The 16,077-nt window shown below is 44.6% G+C and overlaps 1 protein-coding gene across 1 annotated transcript in view; it reads right to left on the bottom strand.

The window, feature by feature from the left end:
- LOC110533716 (protein POF1B) overlaps positions 1-15,828 on the bottom strand; it is a 52,470-nt gene extending 36,642 nt beyond the window's left edge. The window contains exons 1-2 of the mRNA XM_021618184.2: positions 15,129-15,828; positions 4,283-4,390 (exon numbers count right to left, since the gene is read on the bottom strand). Of these exons, the coding sequence (XP_021473859.2) occupies positions 4,283-4,390; positions 15,129-15,467 (447 nt within the window). The 5' untranslated portion in view covers positions 15,468-15,828. The remainder of the gene's footprint in view (positions 1-4,282; positions 4,391-15,128) is intronic.
- Positions 15,829-16,077: the final 249 nt, after the last annotated feature.

Here is a 16,077-nt window from a genome sequence, read left to right as displayed (position 1 = left end):
TTGTTAGGTTAGATTACTCGTTGGTTATTACTGCATTGTCGGAACTAGAAGCACAAGCATTTCGCTACACTCGCATTAACATCTGCTAATCATGTGTATGTGACAAATAAAATTTGATTTGATTTGAATGTCCTAAATGTCCTCATGGATTTATTCCAACTGGGTTGCAAATTGCAATACTGTAGTAATAAAATATTAAAAGATTTATTGCTGTAGTGCAGGTGATGGGCAGATGTGTAAAAGAGGCAGAACATGAAACAGTAAAGAGCAGAAATAAGTCAGTGAGTAGGGGGTGTAAACAGCCCAGGAGTATATACTCTAAGAAGGGGCTATTCAAACCCAGGCCTCCAGGTCCACACAACTGCTGTCAAATATTTGCTAATTCATTCAGTAAGCACTCATCTGTTGCAGGGGCGGCACAACTTTTTTGGGACAGGGGGTGCAGGGGAAATATGTTTTTAAAGCCTCATTTAGATATCTTTCTGCTTATAATTACAGACATTTGGTAGGCTATTTGTCCACTTGTTGCTCTAGAACAGAGGTTTTCAAACTGGGGTCCATGGACCCCTAAAGGTACTGCAGGGGTTCCGCAAATATTTGTTTTTTTCTTGGGGGGAGGTGGGTGATATATTACGCAATATTTATTTTATGAATATCACTAGCTGCAACAAAATACCATCGTGGATACCATTTGTATGTCTCTGCATCCAGTATGAAGGAAGTTAGAGGTAGTTTCAAGAGCCAATGCTAACTAGCACAATGACTGAAAGTACAAAGGAACAGTTAGCATGCTATTCGTACTCATCAGACTTGCCAAAATCTCGAACTATCCTTTTAATGTGGAGGAAATGACAGTCATTGGAGCTAACTACAGGTTAGTTTCTGATATAAATGCTTAAAAGACTGTTTCAGTGTCAACTTAAATGACCAAAACTAGATAGGAAATATATACACTACCATTCAAAAGTTTGGAGTCACTTAGAAGCGTCCTTGCTTTTGAAAGAAAAGCAAATTTTTTGTCCATTAAAATAACATTAAATTGATCAGAAATACAGTGTAGCCATTGTTAATGTTGTAAATGACTATTGTAGCTGGGTACGGCAGATTTTTTTATGGAATATCTACATAGACGTACAGTGCCTTGGAAAAGTATTCATCCCCTTCGCGTTTTTCCTATTTTGTTGCATTACAACCTGGAATGTAAATTGATTTTTATTTGGATTTCATGTAATGGACATACACAAAATAGTCCAAATTGGTAAAGTGAAATGTAAAAAGTTACTTGTTTCAAAAAATAAAATAAAAAATAAAAAAATGGAAATGTATTCACCCCCTTTGCTATGAAGCCCCTAAATAAGATCTGGTGCAGCCAATTACCTTCAGAAGTCACATAATTAGTTAAATAAAGTCCACCTGTGTGCAATCTAAGTGTCACATGATCTGTCACATGATCTCAGTACATATACAGCTGTTCTGAAAGGCACCACCAAGCAAGCAGCACCATTAAGACCAAGGAGCTGTCCAAATAGGTCAGGGATAAAGTTGTGGAGAAGTACAGATAAGGGTTGGCTTATAGAAAAATATCCGAAACTTTGAACATCCCACAGAGCACCATTAAATCCATTATTAAAAAATGGAAAGAATATGGCACCACAACAAACCTGCCAAGAGAGGGCCGCCCACCAAAACTCACAGACCAGGCAAGGAGGGCATTAATCAGAGAGTCAACAAAGAGACCAAAGATAAGCCTGAAGGAGCTGCAAAGCTCCACAGAAGAGATTGGAGTATCTGTCCATAGAACCACTTTAAGCCGTACACTCCACATAGCTGGGCTTTACGGAAGAGGGGCCAGAAAGAGCCATTGCTTAAAGAAAAAAATAAGAAAACACGTTTGTTGTTCGCCAAAAGGCATGTGAGAGACTCCCCAAACATATGGAAGAAGGTACTCTGGTCAGATGAGACTAAAATGTTGCTTTTTGGCCATCAAGAAAAAGGCTATGTCTAGCACAAACCCAACACCTCTCATCACCCCGAGAACCCCATCCAACAGTGAAGCATGGTGGTGGCAGCAGCATGCTGTGGGATGTTTTTCATCGGCAGGGACTGGGAAACTGGTCAGAATTGAAAGAATGATGGTTGGCGCTAAATACAGGGAAATTCTTGAGGGAAACCTGTATCAGTCTTCCAGAGATTTGAGACTGGAACAGAGGTTCACCTTCCAGCAGAACAAGTGGATCACACTCGAGTGGTTTAAGGGGAAACAATTAAATGGCCTAGTCAAAGCCCAGACCTCAATCCAATTGAGCATCTGTGGTATGACTTAAGATTGCTGTACACCAGTGGAACACATCCAACTTGAAAGAGCAGGAGAAGTTTGCCTTGAAGAATGGGCAAAAATCCCTGTGGCTAGACGTGCCAAGCTTATAGAGACATACCCCAAGAGACTTGCAACTGTAATTAAGGCAAAAGGTGGCTCTACAAAGTATTTACTTTGGGGGGGGGGGGGGGGGTGAATAGTTATGCACGCTCAAGTTTTCTGTTTTTTTGTCTTATTTCTTGTTTGTTTCACAATAGAAAAATAGTTAGCATCTTCAAAGTGGTAGGCATGTTGTGTTAATCAAATGATACAAACCCCCCAAAAATCTATTTTAATTCCAGGTTGTAGGCAATAAAATAGAAAAAATGCCAAGGGGGGTGAATACTTTCGCAACCCACTGTACAGAGGCCCATTGTCAGCAACCATCACTCCTGTGTTCCAATGGCACATTGTGTTAGCTAATCCAAGTTTATAATTTTAAAAGGCTAATTGATCATTAGAAAACCCTTTTGCAATTATGTTAGCAGAGCTGAAAACTGTTGTTCTGGTTAAAGAAGCAATAAAACTGGCCTTCTTTAGACTAGTTGAGTATCTGGAGCATCAGCACTTGTGGGTTCGGTTACAGGCTCAAAATGGCTAGAAACAAAGAACTTTCTTTTGAAAGTCATCAGTCTACTCTTGTTCTGAGAAATGAAGGCTATTCCATGCAAGAAATTGCCAAGAGACTGAAAATCTTGTACAATGCTGTGTACTACTCCCTTCACAGAACAGAGCAAACTGGCTCTAATCAGAATAGAAAGAGGAATGGGAGGCCCCGCTGCACAACTGAGCAAGAGGACAAGTACATTAGTGTCTAGTTTGAGAAACAGACACCTCACACAAGTCCTCAACTGGCAGCTTCATTAAATAGTACCTGCAAAACACCAGTCTCAACGTCAACAGTGAAAAGGCGACTCCGGGATGCTGGCCTTCTAGGCAGTGGCTAAAAAGACATCCCCGGTTAGACCAAACCTACACACATGCACATTTTCATAACATTTCAGGACTTTTTGGGAAGTAAAAATGTTTGACCACACTATTTTCCCTAACCCTAAACCTAACCCTACCCCTAACATAATCCTAACCCCAACACCCATAAACCTAACCCGTAAGCTTAAAATAGCACTTGAACAAATTCAGGACATGAAAAAAGTACTTGCTTTTAAAAAAACGTTTTTGTTATCCGATATTCAGGTGAATTGTTAGGACATTGGGGTCCTGAAAAGGTAGGAAGACAAGTACTCACACACACACACACACACACACTTTGACTTGACCCAAGTATGCTGTGATGATTATTTAACAACAACAATACTGAACAGCAATGAAAGGCAGTAAATGTTTCCAACAGCAAGCTAACATCAACAACTATAATCATCATGACATCTCTGGCCCAATCAAAGAGAGCTGCTGCCTTCCGACCACAATAAAGGCTACTGGATAACAGGGTGGTGTGAGGCACCCTAACCTCGCCCAAAGCTTAGCGTTGCATATGACCAGGGACAGCGCAGGTGAACAAAGTTCAACTGCAATATACTGTACTATACTTTATTCTACTCTATACTCTATAATTTATGTTATACCCCTGATGTTACCTCAGGCAGGTTGTATTAAGAGAGATTAACATAAATCCAAATTAATGTTGAAGGCTAAGTTTTAGCTATAGGGTCTGGCCTGTGGGTGGAAGCCTTAGTATAAATCGAATCATATGGATCTGAAATGTGCTCCAAGCCACCACTAGGTTAGCTAGGCCAAGCTTAAGTGCAATATAAAATAGCTGTAATTACAATATGTAAGTGTGTTTGTTCATGTGTAATTAGATTCTTGCATGTGAACTACATAACTGTGCATGTACGCAGGTGTATGTGTGTGTGTCTGTGTGAGATAGTGATACACAAGTAAATGCCATGTACAGGTCTCTCTCACCCCCTCCTCCTCCTCCTCCTCCTCCTCCTCCTCTTCAACACTAGGCTCAGGGCTCTTGATGGAGCTAGACATCTGGCTGAATACAGAAGGGGTTTTCCCATTGACGTTCTGAAGGAGGCAAAACAAAAACAGGCAAAATGTCATTACAGTAAATATATTTACATAGCACTAGAGGTAGTACTTACTATGTAATAAGTGGTGTGTCCAGAGGGTGCCCAAGTCACCTCTGAATATAGTGATACATTTGACAAAGACGCACACTGACAGGAAGACTCATCAATCTCACCGGAGAAAGCATCAGAGTGAGCAAAACAGCGCCCTCTGACTTAGCTTTGACCAATAAACTTTCATTTGATTTGTATGTGTAGCACATGTTTCTGATGCCATCTGGCCAAAAAAAGAGTATGACATGTCATGTTATCTGTAGCCCATGTAACTGATGCTAAGACAGAGGACCACTGTTTCCCTCGCTCGGATGCTTTCTCTGGTTAAATAGTTGCAGCCTCTTGCGAATTGAAGGAAAGTTATGAATGGAAATTATGAAACACGGGTAGACAAAAATGAGAAATAATTGTATAGGTTTGTTTATTTTTTTATTTGGGGGGGGCTGGCTTCCCTTGGCAGCCATGAATACACGCCACTTGATAGGCTGAATGTCATTACACGTATTGTGTTTGTAATAGTGGTCCCGTTCCATTCAAATGGTGGTTGCACAATGCACTGTACACATGCTGGACTTATTTTGGAGTAGACAAATGTGCGCAAGTAACCTACTTAACCTACTTTTTGAAGTGATTCGTTTGACAATCAGATGAAAACATCCTGACTGTTTGTGTTCCTGACTGTAACGGTTTTTCTCCTCTTGGATCGGACCAATATGCAGCGTGGAAAGTGTTCGTCATTTTATTGAACTGAACTGAACACTAAAATACAAAGTAACAAAAAGAATAACCGAAAGAGTTCCGTCTGGTAACTAAAACAAAGACAGAAAACAACTACCCACCAATCATAGTGGGAAAACAGGCTGCCTAAGTATGGTTCTCAATCAGAGACAACGATAAACAGCTGCCTCTGATTGGGAACCATACCAGGCCAAACGCAGAAATACAAAAACATAGAACAACACCTAGAAGGCCCACCCCAACTCACGCCCTGAACAAACTAAAATAGAGACATAAAAAAGGAACTAAGGTCAGGACGTGACACTGACACATTAAAAGCTAATACAGTTAAATGACATGCCTTTACTATAAAGCCCATAAAAAAATTCCCATGCACACAAACATACAGTGGTTCCTCAATTAAAAGTTTCAAGCTTATGCTGTGACAGTTTGTGGTAGATGGAGGTAAATTGTGGTAAATTGCGTCATTCTGTCATTGTGCCACACTATCACAAGGGGGAGTCAGAATGCTGATTATGCTTTTTGTTTCTCTCCCTCTAAAATCAGAAAGAAAGAATTCTAAATAACAAACTGGCTTTATTTACCAGTGTGAAAGCGTGATAGCCCCTGAATATAAAGTGAGTTTCTGAAACACGGAGTCCTTCTTTGCTGATGTGAAGAAGATGTGAAGAAGAAACTGAGTGAAAGAGAGTCCAGCGAGGATAGGTAATTCACATTAACACCACAAGATGTCACTACATTATTTCCCCAACACTTTTCCTGGCTGACACTTCCCTTGCTCAAAAAACATGTCCTCTGTATCATCACAACTGTTGGAGATGTTTCAACAAAAAAAATGTGTACATATATTCCAATGAAATTAGATCTTCACTAGCAGTAAATGCTAGCTAGCTAGCTTAAGCTGCTAGGAGTGCTAGTTAGCAACCTTACTACCAGATCGTGACTTAATTGCGGTTGTAAATGTTTCCAGTAGCGACTAATAGCTTTACTTTACTTTATAGCCTTTTAGCTATTTTACACAGCATTTTATGTCATATATCTAGATAGCTAGCTACATTTAAGAGCTATTCAATTGGCATCTCTCCCCATGTTTTCAGTCACAGGAGGGGACTGGATTAAGTGTGAACACTGTAGGAGGTGGGCTCATGAATTGTGCTCCAATTTTACTGGGAAAATATTTATTTGTGACCTATCTACAAATTCAAATTGTGCATTAGCAGAGCATAAGAGAGTTACACTGAATGTATTAGTTATGAGCTATTGTTATAAAATGTTATATTCCAATGTTATTTAATGTTATTTGTTATATTCCATTCCAATATTCCAATCCAAGATGGCATAGCAGTCAGACGTCCTTTGTCCTCGTCTTGTCCCGTGTATATATATATTTACATCTTTCTTCGGATATCTTTTATATATTTTATTTTCCAAAAACTCTACTTCAAAACACTCTCCTGCAACCCGCCTCACCAATTTAAAAAAAAGTATTATTTACCTCAAATCTGAAATCCACAATAGAAGCTAGCCTGAAGCTAACCAGAAGCTAACCAGGAGCTAACCAGAAACTAGCCAGAAGCTAGCCAAAAGCTAGCCAGAAGCTAGCCAGGAGCTAACCAGGAGCTAACCAGAAACTAGCCAGAAACTAGCCAGAAGATAGCCAGAAGCTAGCCAGTTTACTGGCTAACGTTAGTATTTAGCTAACCACAGTTGATGGTCGTCAGCTATCCTTTAGCTCGAAAAGCTATCGCCAGTTTTGTACAACGCGACTCAGACCAGAATATACCGGACCTATTTTTCTCTCCATATCCCCGGATTTCAACCGAAAGCTCTGAACATTTAGACCTGGATCTCGCAGCTAGCTAGCTGCTATCCGTGTGACTATTGGCTTAAGTCGGTCCCGGAGCAAACTTCAATTATTCCGGAGCTAGCCAGCTGAAGAGTTCCATCAACCTCTCCTGGGCTACAATCACCTATCCGGACCTATTTTACTGCCGGTGCGGAGCCCCACCGGGCCTTCACGACTGTACTACCGACGTTATCTGCACGAGGGAGTTATCCAACTGGCTCCTCCGTCGCAATGTTACCTGAACGGCCATCTGCGGCCCGCTAAACGTTAGCTGTCTTATCGGCTGCTATCTGAATAGGTCTCTCGGACAATTTTTCTTGGGTCACTATAACTATATCTATTTTGCCAATTGGATTGATCCCCTCTACCACACGGAACCCCACTAACGGAAACGTGGCTAAAAACAGAACACCGTCCTATGCTACCGATGGCCCGGCTAGCTGTCTGAATCGCCGTTACCCCAACCAACCTCACTACTAACTGGACCCTTATGATCACTCGACTAAGCATACCTCTCCTTAATGTCAATATGCCTTGTCCATTGCTGTTCTGGTTAGTGTTTATTGGCTTATTTCACTGTAGAGCCTCTAGCCCTGCTCATTTTACCCTATCCAACCTTTCAGTTCCACTACCCACACATGCGATGACATCAATAGGTTTCAATGATGTTTCTAGAGACAATATCTCTCTCATCACTCAATACCTATGTTTACCTCCACTGTATTCACATCCTACCATACCTGTCTGTACATTATACCTTGAAGCTATTTTATCAAGACAAGACATTTAGAACCAGGAATAGGTATAACCCCTGGTTCTCTCCAGACCTGACTGCCCTTAACCAACACAAAAACATCCTATGGCGTTCTGCATTTGCATCAAACAGCCCCCGTGATATGCAACTTTTCAGGGAAGCTAGAAACCAATACACACAGGCAGGTAGAAAAGCCAAGGCTAGCTTTTTCAAGCAGAAATTTGCTTCCTGCAACACAAACTCAAAAAAGTTCTGTGACACTGTAAAGTCCTTGGAGAATAAGAACACCTCCTCCCAGCTGCCCACTGCACTGAGGATAGGAAACACTGTCACTACCGATAAATCCACTATAATTGAGAATTTCAATAAGCATTTTTCTACGGCTGGCCATGCTTTCCACCTGGCTACCCCTACCCCGGTCAACAGCACTGCACCCCCCACAGCAACTCGCTCAAGCCTTCCCCATTTCTCCTCTTCCCAAATCCAGTCAGCTGATGTTCTGAAAGAGCTGCAAAATCTGGACCCCTACAAATCAGCCCGGGCTAGACAATCTGGATCCTTTCTTTCTAAAATGATCTGCCGAAATTGTTGCAACCCCTATTACTAGCTTGTTCAACCGCTCTTGTCTGAGATTCCCAAAGATTGGAAAGCAGCTGCGGTCATCCCCCTCTTCAAAAGGGGGGGACACTCTTGACCCAAACTGCTACAGACCTACAGTATATCTATCCTACCCTGCCTTTCTAAGGTCTTCTAAAGCCAAGTCAACAAACAGATTACTGACCATTTCGAATCCCACCCTACCTTCTCCGCTATGCAATCTGGTTTCAGATGAGCTTCAATGCCTTTCAACACTCCTTCCGTGGCCTCCAATTGCTCTTAAATACAAGTAAAACTAAATGCATGCTCTTCAACCGATCGCTGCCTGCACCTGCCCGCCCGTCCAACATCACTACTCTGGACGGTTCTGTACAGATTATGTGGACAACTACAAATACCTAGGTGTCTGGTTAGACTGTAAACTCTCCTTTCAGACTCACATCAAACATCTCCAATCCAAAGTTAAATCTAGAATTGGCTTCCTATTTTGCAACAAAGCCTCCTTCACTCATGCTGTCAAACATACCCTTGTAAAACTGACCATCCTACCAATCCTCGACTTCGGCAACGTCATTTACAAAATAGCCTCAAATACCCTACTCAATAAATTGGATGCAGTCTATCACAGTGCCATCCATTTTGTCCCCAAAGCCCCATATACTACCACCACTGCGACCTGTAAGCTCTCGTTGGCTGGCCCTCGCTTCATACTCGTCTCCAAACTCACTGGCTCCAGGTCATCTACAAGACCCTGCTAGGTAAAGTCCCCCTTTATCTCACCTCGCTGGTCACCATAGCAGCACCCACCTGTAGCACGCGCTCCAGCAGGTATATCTCTCTGGTCACCCCCAAAACCAATTCTTACTTTGGCCGCCTCGCCTTCAAGTTCTCTGCTGCCAATGACTGGAACGAACTGCAAAAATCTCTGAAACTGGAAACACTTATCCCCCTCACTAGCTTTAAGCACCAGCTGTCAGAGCAGCTCACAGATTACTGCACCTGTACATAGCCCATCTATAATTTAGCCCAAACAACTACCTCTCCCCCTACTGTATTTATTTATTTTGCTCCTTTGCATCCCCATTATTTATATCTCTACTTTGCACATTCTTCCACTGCAAATATACCATTCCAGTGTTTATTTTATTTATTATTTTTTTACTTGCTATATTGTATTTACTTCGCCACCATGGCCTTTTTTTGCCTTTACCTCCCTTATCTCACCTCATTTGCTCACATTGTATATAGACTCATTTTTCTACTGTATTATTGACTGTATGTTTGTTTTACTCCATGTGTAACTCTGTGTTGTTGTTCGTGTAGAACTGCTTTGCTTTATCTTGGCCAGGTCGCAATTGTAAATGAGAACTTGTTCTCAACTTGCCTACCTGGTTAAATAAAGGTGAAATAAATAAATAAATGAAACTTTTTATGAATTAAAAACAACTATTGAAAACCTTTTGCTCCTGAATGTCATGTTTAAGACTGCCGGGATTTAAAATCTTGCAATATTCAAATAATATTTAGTGCAATTGTACATAATGGAGTATATGGAAAATGAACAACAAAGAAAGAATAAAGAAAATTAATATGCAGGTGAGTTAAAAAGAGTGACTTTACATCAAATCTACTTATGGTGTGGATATTAATTTATTAATTGTGACATGTACAACACCATTTCCCCCCATGTTTTATTTATATAATTTAAAAAATAAACTAGACTTTTAAGTATCACTTTTTTATGTCAGCAATTAGACATTGTTCTTAGCTAGTAACCCCCTAGTACCCTATTCTTTCACAATAGCTGACCTTATGTTATCCGCAGTTTTGAGTTGCTCTGTCCAACTCCGTGGTGGATAACACCCACTCTTTGTTCATGTAATGGGCTGTAAGGCACAAGTATCCTGTCAACTGTAATTGGGCCATTGTATTGACCCAAGCTCGGAACCACCCGCCTGCTGATTTTTTTGCCCAATGCAGGACTAGTGCGAGAGAGAGCCTCGGACAGAAATATTCACAACCCCATTCATTTACAAAAGGATAGTTTAATAGCTTGGTTAAGTGTAAAAAATCCCAAAATGTGTGCCAGTTTTGACTACCCATAGACGCTGCGGTCAGTCAGAGTTGATCCCTATCAGCACTATGCTTCTGTTCCTGCTTCTGTTGCCTATTTATGTGTTTGTTTAATATCATACTGCAACCGCAAAATGTGAGATAAAGCAATTTCACAAATCCGTCTGTTTTTAAATGTTGCTATGCTGTAATAAAGCATTAGAACAGACTCTGGTATTACTATATTTAGTGTTGTTTACACTGTTCCAAACGGGCAGAAAAATTATATAGTAATATAACAGGTTCCTGTTTGTCATGTAACAGTATCTCTTGTGCTTTTGACAATGACGAAATATCCTTTTCTGCAACTCTACGCCCTCACATCCCTCCTTCCCTTTCCTCACCCTTGTGCGCACGAACCAATCACGTAGCGGATCCCGTTTAAAAAATAGAGACACCCCGAATGTCACGGTATGATTCGCACTTTAGATGGCACTTCCAAGTTAATTTACTGCTGCATGCTAATAGCCTTATTTCAATTCCTGACCATGAATGCAAAAACAGTAACAATACTTTTGGAATTGATTTATGATGTATTTGAACAGGGAAATGTACCAAACCTATGCTGAGTCTTTTAATTCGTTGAACCATCATAATTATATTGAAAAAAATCCACTTTGCATCGATGAAGGTTCAAAATGACATGGCCCCCCTAAACTGGGTGTGCCCCACCTTGGCCACACCATTCAAAACGTTTTGGACATGCTACTGTTATTAGTTACATGTTACACATTCAATCTCAAAGAAGAAAAAACACTTGAATTTCTGTAGAACTTCAGAAGATGAACATCAGAAGATGTTCAAAGAGAAACACAGCTGCAGATAGAGTGATGACAGGGCTGTTGATTCAGAGGGGCGTAAGAAGTTGCTGTAATGTGTGTTTGTGTTATAGACTGTATGAGTCACGCCCTGGCCTTAGTTATCTTTGTTTTCTTTATTATTTTGGTTAGGCCAGGGTATGACATGGGTGATGTATGGTTTTGTCTCATCTAGGGTGTTTGTACAGTCTAGGGTTTTTTGTAGATTTATGTGGTTGTGTTCATTCTAGGTGTTTATATAAGTCTATGGTTGCCTAGATTGGTTCTCAATCAGAGGCAGGTGTTTATCGTTGTCTCTGATTGGGAACCATATTTAGGCAGCCATGTTCTTTGGGTATTTTGTGGGTGATTGTTTCCTGTGTCAGTGTTTGTGCCACACGGGACTGTTTCGTTGCCAGTTCACTTTATTATTTTGTATATGTGTTCATGTTCAGTTTTTTCTTATTAAAAACCATGGACACCTACCACGCTGCATATTGGTCCGATCCTTGTTTCACCTCTTCAGAGGAAGAGGAGGAAATCTGCCGTGACAGAGAATCACCCACCAAAACAGGACCAAGCAGCGTGGTGACAGGCAGCGGCAGATGGAGCAGCGCAATCAGCACTATTGGGAGGAGATACTGGATGGAGATGGCCTACAGTGCGCCTCACCTGTCCAGCGCCGCTAGAGCCTCCCTCCTCTCCAGCGCCGCTAGAGTCTCCCGCCTGTCCAGAGGCACTAGAGTCTCCCGCCTGTCCAGAGGCGCTAGAGTCTCCCGCCTGTCCAGAGGCGCTAGAGTCTCCCGCCTCTCCAGAGGCGCTAGAGTCTCCCGCCTCTCCAGAGGCGCTAGAGTCTCCCGCCTCTCCAGAGCCGCTAGTCTCCCGCCTGTCCAGAGCCGCTAGAGTCTCCCGCCTGTCCAGAGCCGCTAGAGCCGCCAGACTGCAAGGAGCCACCAGTGTGCAAGGAGCCGCCAGAGCCGCCAGTCTGCAAGGAGCCGCCAGTCTGCAAGGAGCCACCAGTGTGCAAGGAGCCGTCAGAGCCGCCAGTCTGCAAGGAGCCGCCAGAGCCGCCAGTCTGCAAGGAGCCGCCAGAGCCGGCAGTCTGCCAGGAACTGCCAGTCTGCCAGGAGCCGCCAGAGCCGCCAGTCTGCCAGGATCAGCCAGAGCCGCCAGTCTGCCAGGATCAGCCAGAGCCGCCAGTCTGCCAGGATCCGCCAGGATCCGCCAGAGCCGCCAGGATCCTCCAGAGACACCAGTCTGCCAGGATCCGCCAGTCTGCCAGGATCCGCCAGAGCCTCCAGTCTGCCAGGATCCGCCAGAGCCGCTAGTCTGCCAGGATCCGCCAGAGCCGCCAGTCTGCCAGGATCCGCCAGTCAGCCAGGATCCGCCAGAGCCGCCAGTCAGCCAGGATCCGCCAGTCAGCCAGGATCTGCCAGTCTGCCAGGATCCGCCAATCTGCCAGGATCCGCCAGTCTGCCAGGATCCGCCAGAGCCGCCAGTCAGCCAGGATCCGCCAGAGCCGCCAGTCAGCCAGGATTCGTCTCTCAGTCCGGAGCTGCCCCTCAGTCCAGTGGGGCCATTTAGTAGGGTTGACAATCCTAGGTTGGCGGAGAGGGTCGCTGTTTTCGTTTGGCCAGCGCCGCTAGAGCATCCCTCCTCTCCAGCGCCGCTAGAGTCTCCCGCCTGTCCAGAGGCGCTAGAGTCTCCCGCCTGTCCAGAGGCGCTAGAGTCTCCCGCCTCTCCAGAGGCGCTAGAGTCTCCCGCCTCTCCAGAGCCGCTAGTCTCCCGCCTGTCCAGAGCCGCTAGAGTCTCCCGCCTGTCCAGAGCCGCTAGAGCCGCCAGAGCCGCCAGTCTGCAAGGAGCCACCAGTGTGCAAGGAGCCGCCAGAGCCGCCAGTCTGCAAGGAGCCACCAGTGTGCAAGGAGCCGCCAGAGCCGCCAGTCTGCAAGGAGCCGCCAGAGCCGCCAGTCTGCAAGGAGCCGCCAGAGCTGGCAGTCTGCCAGGAACTGCCAGTCTGCCAGGAGCCGCCAGTCTGCCAGGATCAGCCAGAGCCGCCAGTCTGCCAGGATCAGCCAGAGCCGCCAGGATCCGCCAGAGCCGCCAGGATCCGCCAGAGCCGGCAGGATCCGCCAGAGCCGCCAGGATCCGCCGGAGCCGCCAGTCTGCCAGGATCCGCCAGTCTGCCAGGATCCGCCAGAGCCGCCAGTCTGCCAGGATCCGCCAGAGCCGCTAGTCTGCCAGGATCCGCCAGTCAGCCAGGATCCGCCAGAGCCGCCAGTCAGCCAGGATCCGCCAGAGCCGCCAGTCAGCCAGGATCCGCCAGTCTGCCAGGATCTGCCAGTCTGCAAGGATCCGCCAGAGCCGCCAGTCAGCCAGGATCCGCCAGAGCCGCCAGTCAGCCAGGATCCGCCAGAGCCGCCAGTCAGCCAGGATCCGCCAGAGCCGCCAGTCAGCCAGGATCCGCCAGAGCCGCCAGTCAGCCAGGATCCGCCAGAGCCGCCAGTCAGCCAGGATTCGTCTCTCAGTCCGGAGCTGCCCCTCAGTCCGGTGGGGCCATTTAGTAGGGTTGACAATCCTAGGTTGGCGGAGAGGGTCGCTGTTCCTAGGATGCCACAAAAGCGGACTAAAACTATGGTGGAGTGGGGTCCACGTCCCGCGCCAGAGCCGCCACCGTGGACAGACGCCCACCCAGACCCTCCCCTATGGGTTTAGATGTGCGGCCAGGAGTCCGCACCTTTGGGGGGGGGGGGGGGGGGGGGGGGGGTACCGTCACGCCCTGGCCTTAGTTATCTTTGTTTTCTTTATTATTTTGGTTAGGCCAGGGTGTGACATGGGTGATGTATGGTTTTTGTCTCATCTAGGGTGTTTGTACTGTCTAGGGGTTTTTGTAGGTTTATGGGGTTGTGTTCATTCTAGGTGTTTATATAAGTCTATGGTTGCCTAGATTGGTTCTCAATCAGAGGCAGGTGTTTATCGTTGTCTCTGATTGGGAACCATATTTAGGCAGCCATGTTCCTTGGGTATTTTGTGGGTGATTGTTTCCTGTGTCAGTGTTTGTGCCACACGGGACTGTTTCGTTGCCAGTTCAATTTATTATTTTGTATATGTGTTCATGTTCAGTTTTTTCTTATTAAAAACCATGGACACCTACCACGCTGCATATTGGTCCGATCCTTGGTTCACCTCTTCAGAGGAAGAGGAGGAAATCTGCCGTGACAGTATGTTTGTTTTGTGTAACTCTGTGTTGTCGCTTTGCTTTATCTTGACCAGGTCCCAGTTGTAAATGAGAACTTGCCTACCTGGTTAAATAAATGTAAACATTTTTATAAAAAGTTGCTTCATAAGGTGTGGCAGCTGGTTTGAACTTGACTAGGATTGGCTCGCTCCATAACATAAGTACCCTGTGGGACCCAAGACAAGACAAGCATTCAGTAAATTATGCATATTTTTCATTTTCTCCGGTGTAGGGTTATACTGGAGCAAATGGTTGCTCCATTACTACCAAATCACTATCACAAAAAAGCATGTGTCTTTTCCTGTACATGATTATCTAATGAATGGTTAGGGACAATTATACAGTGGGCAGATTATGATAGACCTGTCATGTGGACCTGCACTGACATGCTGTTCTCTTTACTTGCTCATAGATGGTGGATTCTCCGATGGTCCCTACGTGATCATAAGTAGCCTAATAGATGATGCCGAAGTGAACAGTTCTCTACATACTTAAGATACATTTTATAATATTATTGAATGTTAAATTGTTATACTCTTACAGGCACTAAGCCTATTTCTTCACAAAATAAATATTCATCATAGTGTATTGTAATAAACTCACCTCTACAATTTGTTCTCGGTAGATGTCTGATTCTTCCGAACTATTTACACGGACCCTCTGGATATTCTGCAAATATACAGGTGACACCATCTGCTGCATAACCTGGGGGGGCTGGTTGACCAGCACATACTGCATCTGCTGCTGCTGAATCGCCTGCTGAACTGGCATTAGGTAGCGCACGGTATCGTAGCCATTACCGATGCCATACTGTACCGGAGCAGACGAAACACTCATAGTTCTGTAACCGTCGATGTATTGGCCCGGCGATAGAACTGTGGTGGCTGGGTCCGACGAGACGCTGACGGTCCTGTATGACGTGGAGGTATTCTGAATAGACATCTTGCTGCGAGTGCGAAGAATAAATTCCACCCAGGTTGAAACTTTGGCTAGATAATGAGTGCGCGCGTGCTAACTTCTATCACTAAAATATTGTAGCAGAGTAAACTAACTAGGTCCAGTCTCTGAAATACTGAACTTTGAGAACTGTGAAGGTGTTTTGTGTTGTACTACTACGCAACGAAAGCATTGGGGGCGGAGATCTATGCAAATGTCCTCCTGTCATACCTTGTTGTTCTCAAATCACAGGGAATGTAGCCTACCTGAAATCTAGGCAAATGTACGTTCAGTTCGCCTCAACGTTTACTACGTTTCATGACGGTTTGTCGGCCTACCTAACGACATTTTCCCAAAACGGTGTACACCATTCTTCAACATCCTTGAATACATTCTCCCCCGTTTGGTAGGTGTGCTGAGGAGTCACCAGCTAAAATTACAAACTCGTGCAGCACACCATATGGTAGGCTAAATAACTGCATTCTGGGCCACCATAATCACGTTTTTCCAACTGGTCGTTCAGTAGTTTTCGTTGAATTAACGATGCACACCGTTGTTGTTTCTGAAAGCGACCCAAGCCACTTAGATACACTATAAAATGAATTGGTCAACTGTA

This window comes from Oncorhynchus mykiss, chromosome 10 (assembly GCF_013265735.2).
Source record: "Oncorhynchus mykiss isolate Arlee chromosome 10, USDA_OmykA_1.1, whole genome shotgun sequence".
NCBI lineage: Eukaryota > Metazoa > Chordata > Actinopteri > Salmoniformes > Salmonidae > Oncorhynchus > Oncorhynchus mykiss.
The sequence above is the reverse complement of the archived record's forward strand: the minus strand, read 5'-3'. Positions and strand labels throughout refer to the sequence as shown.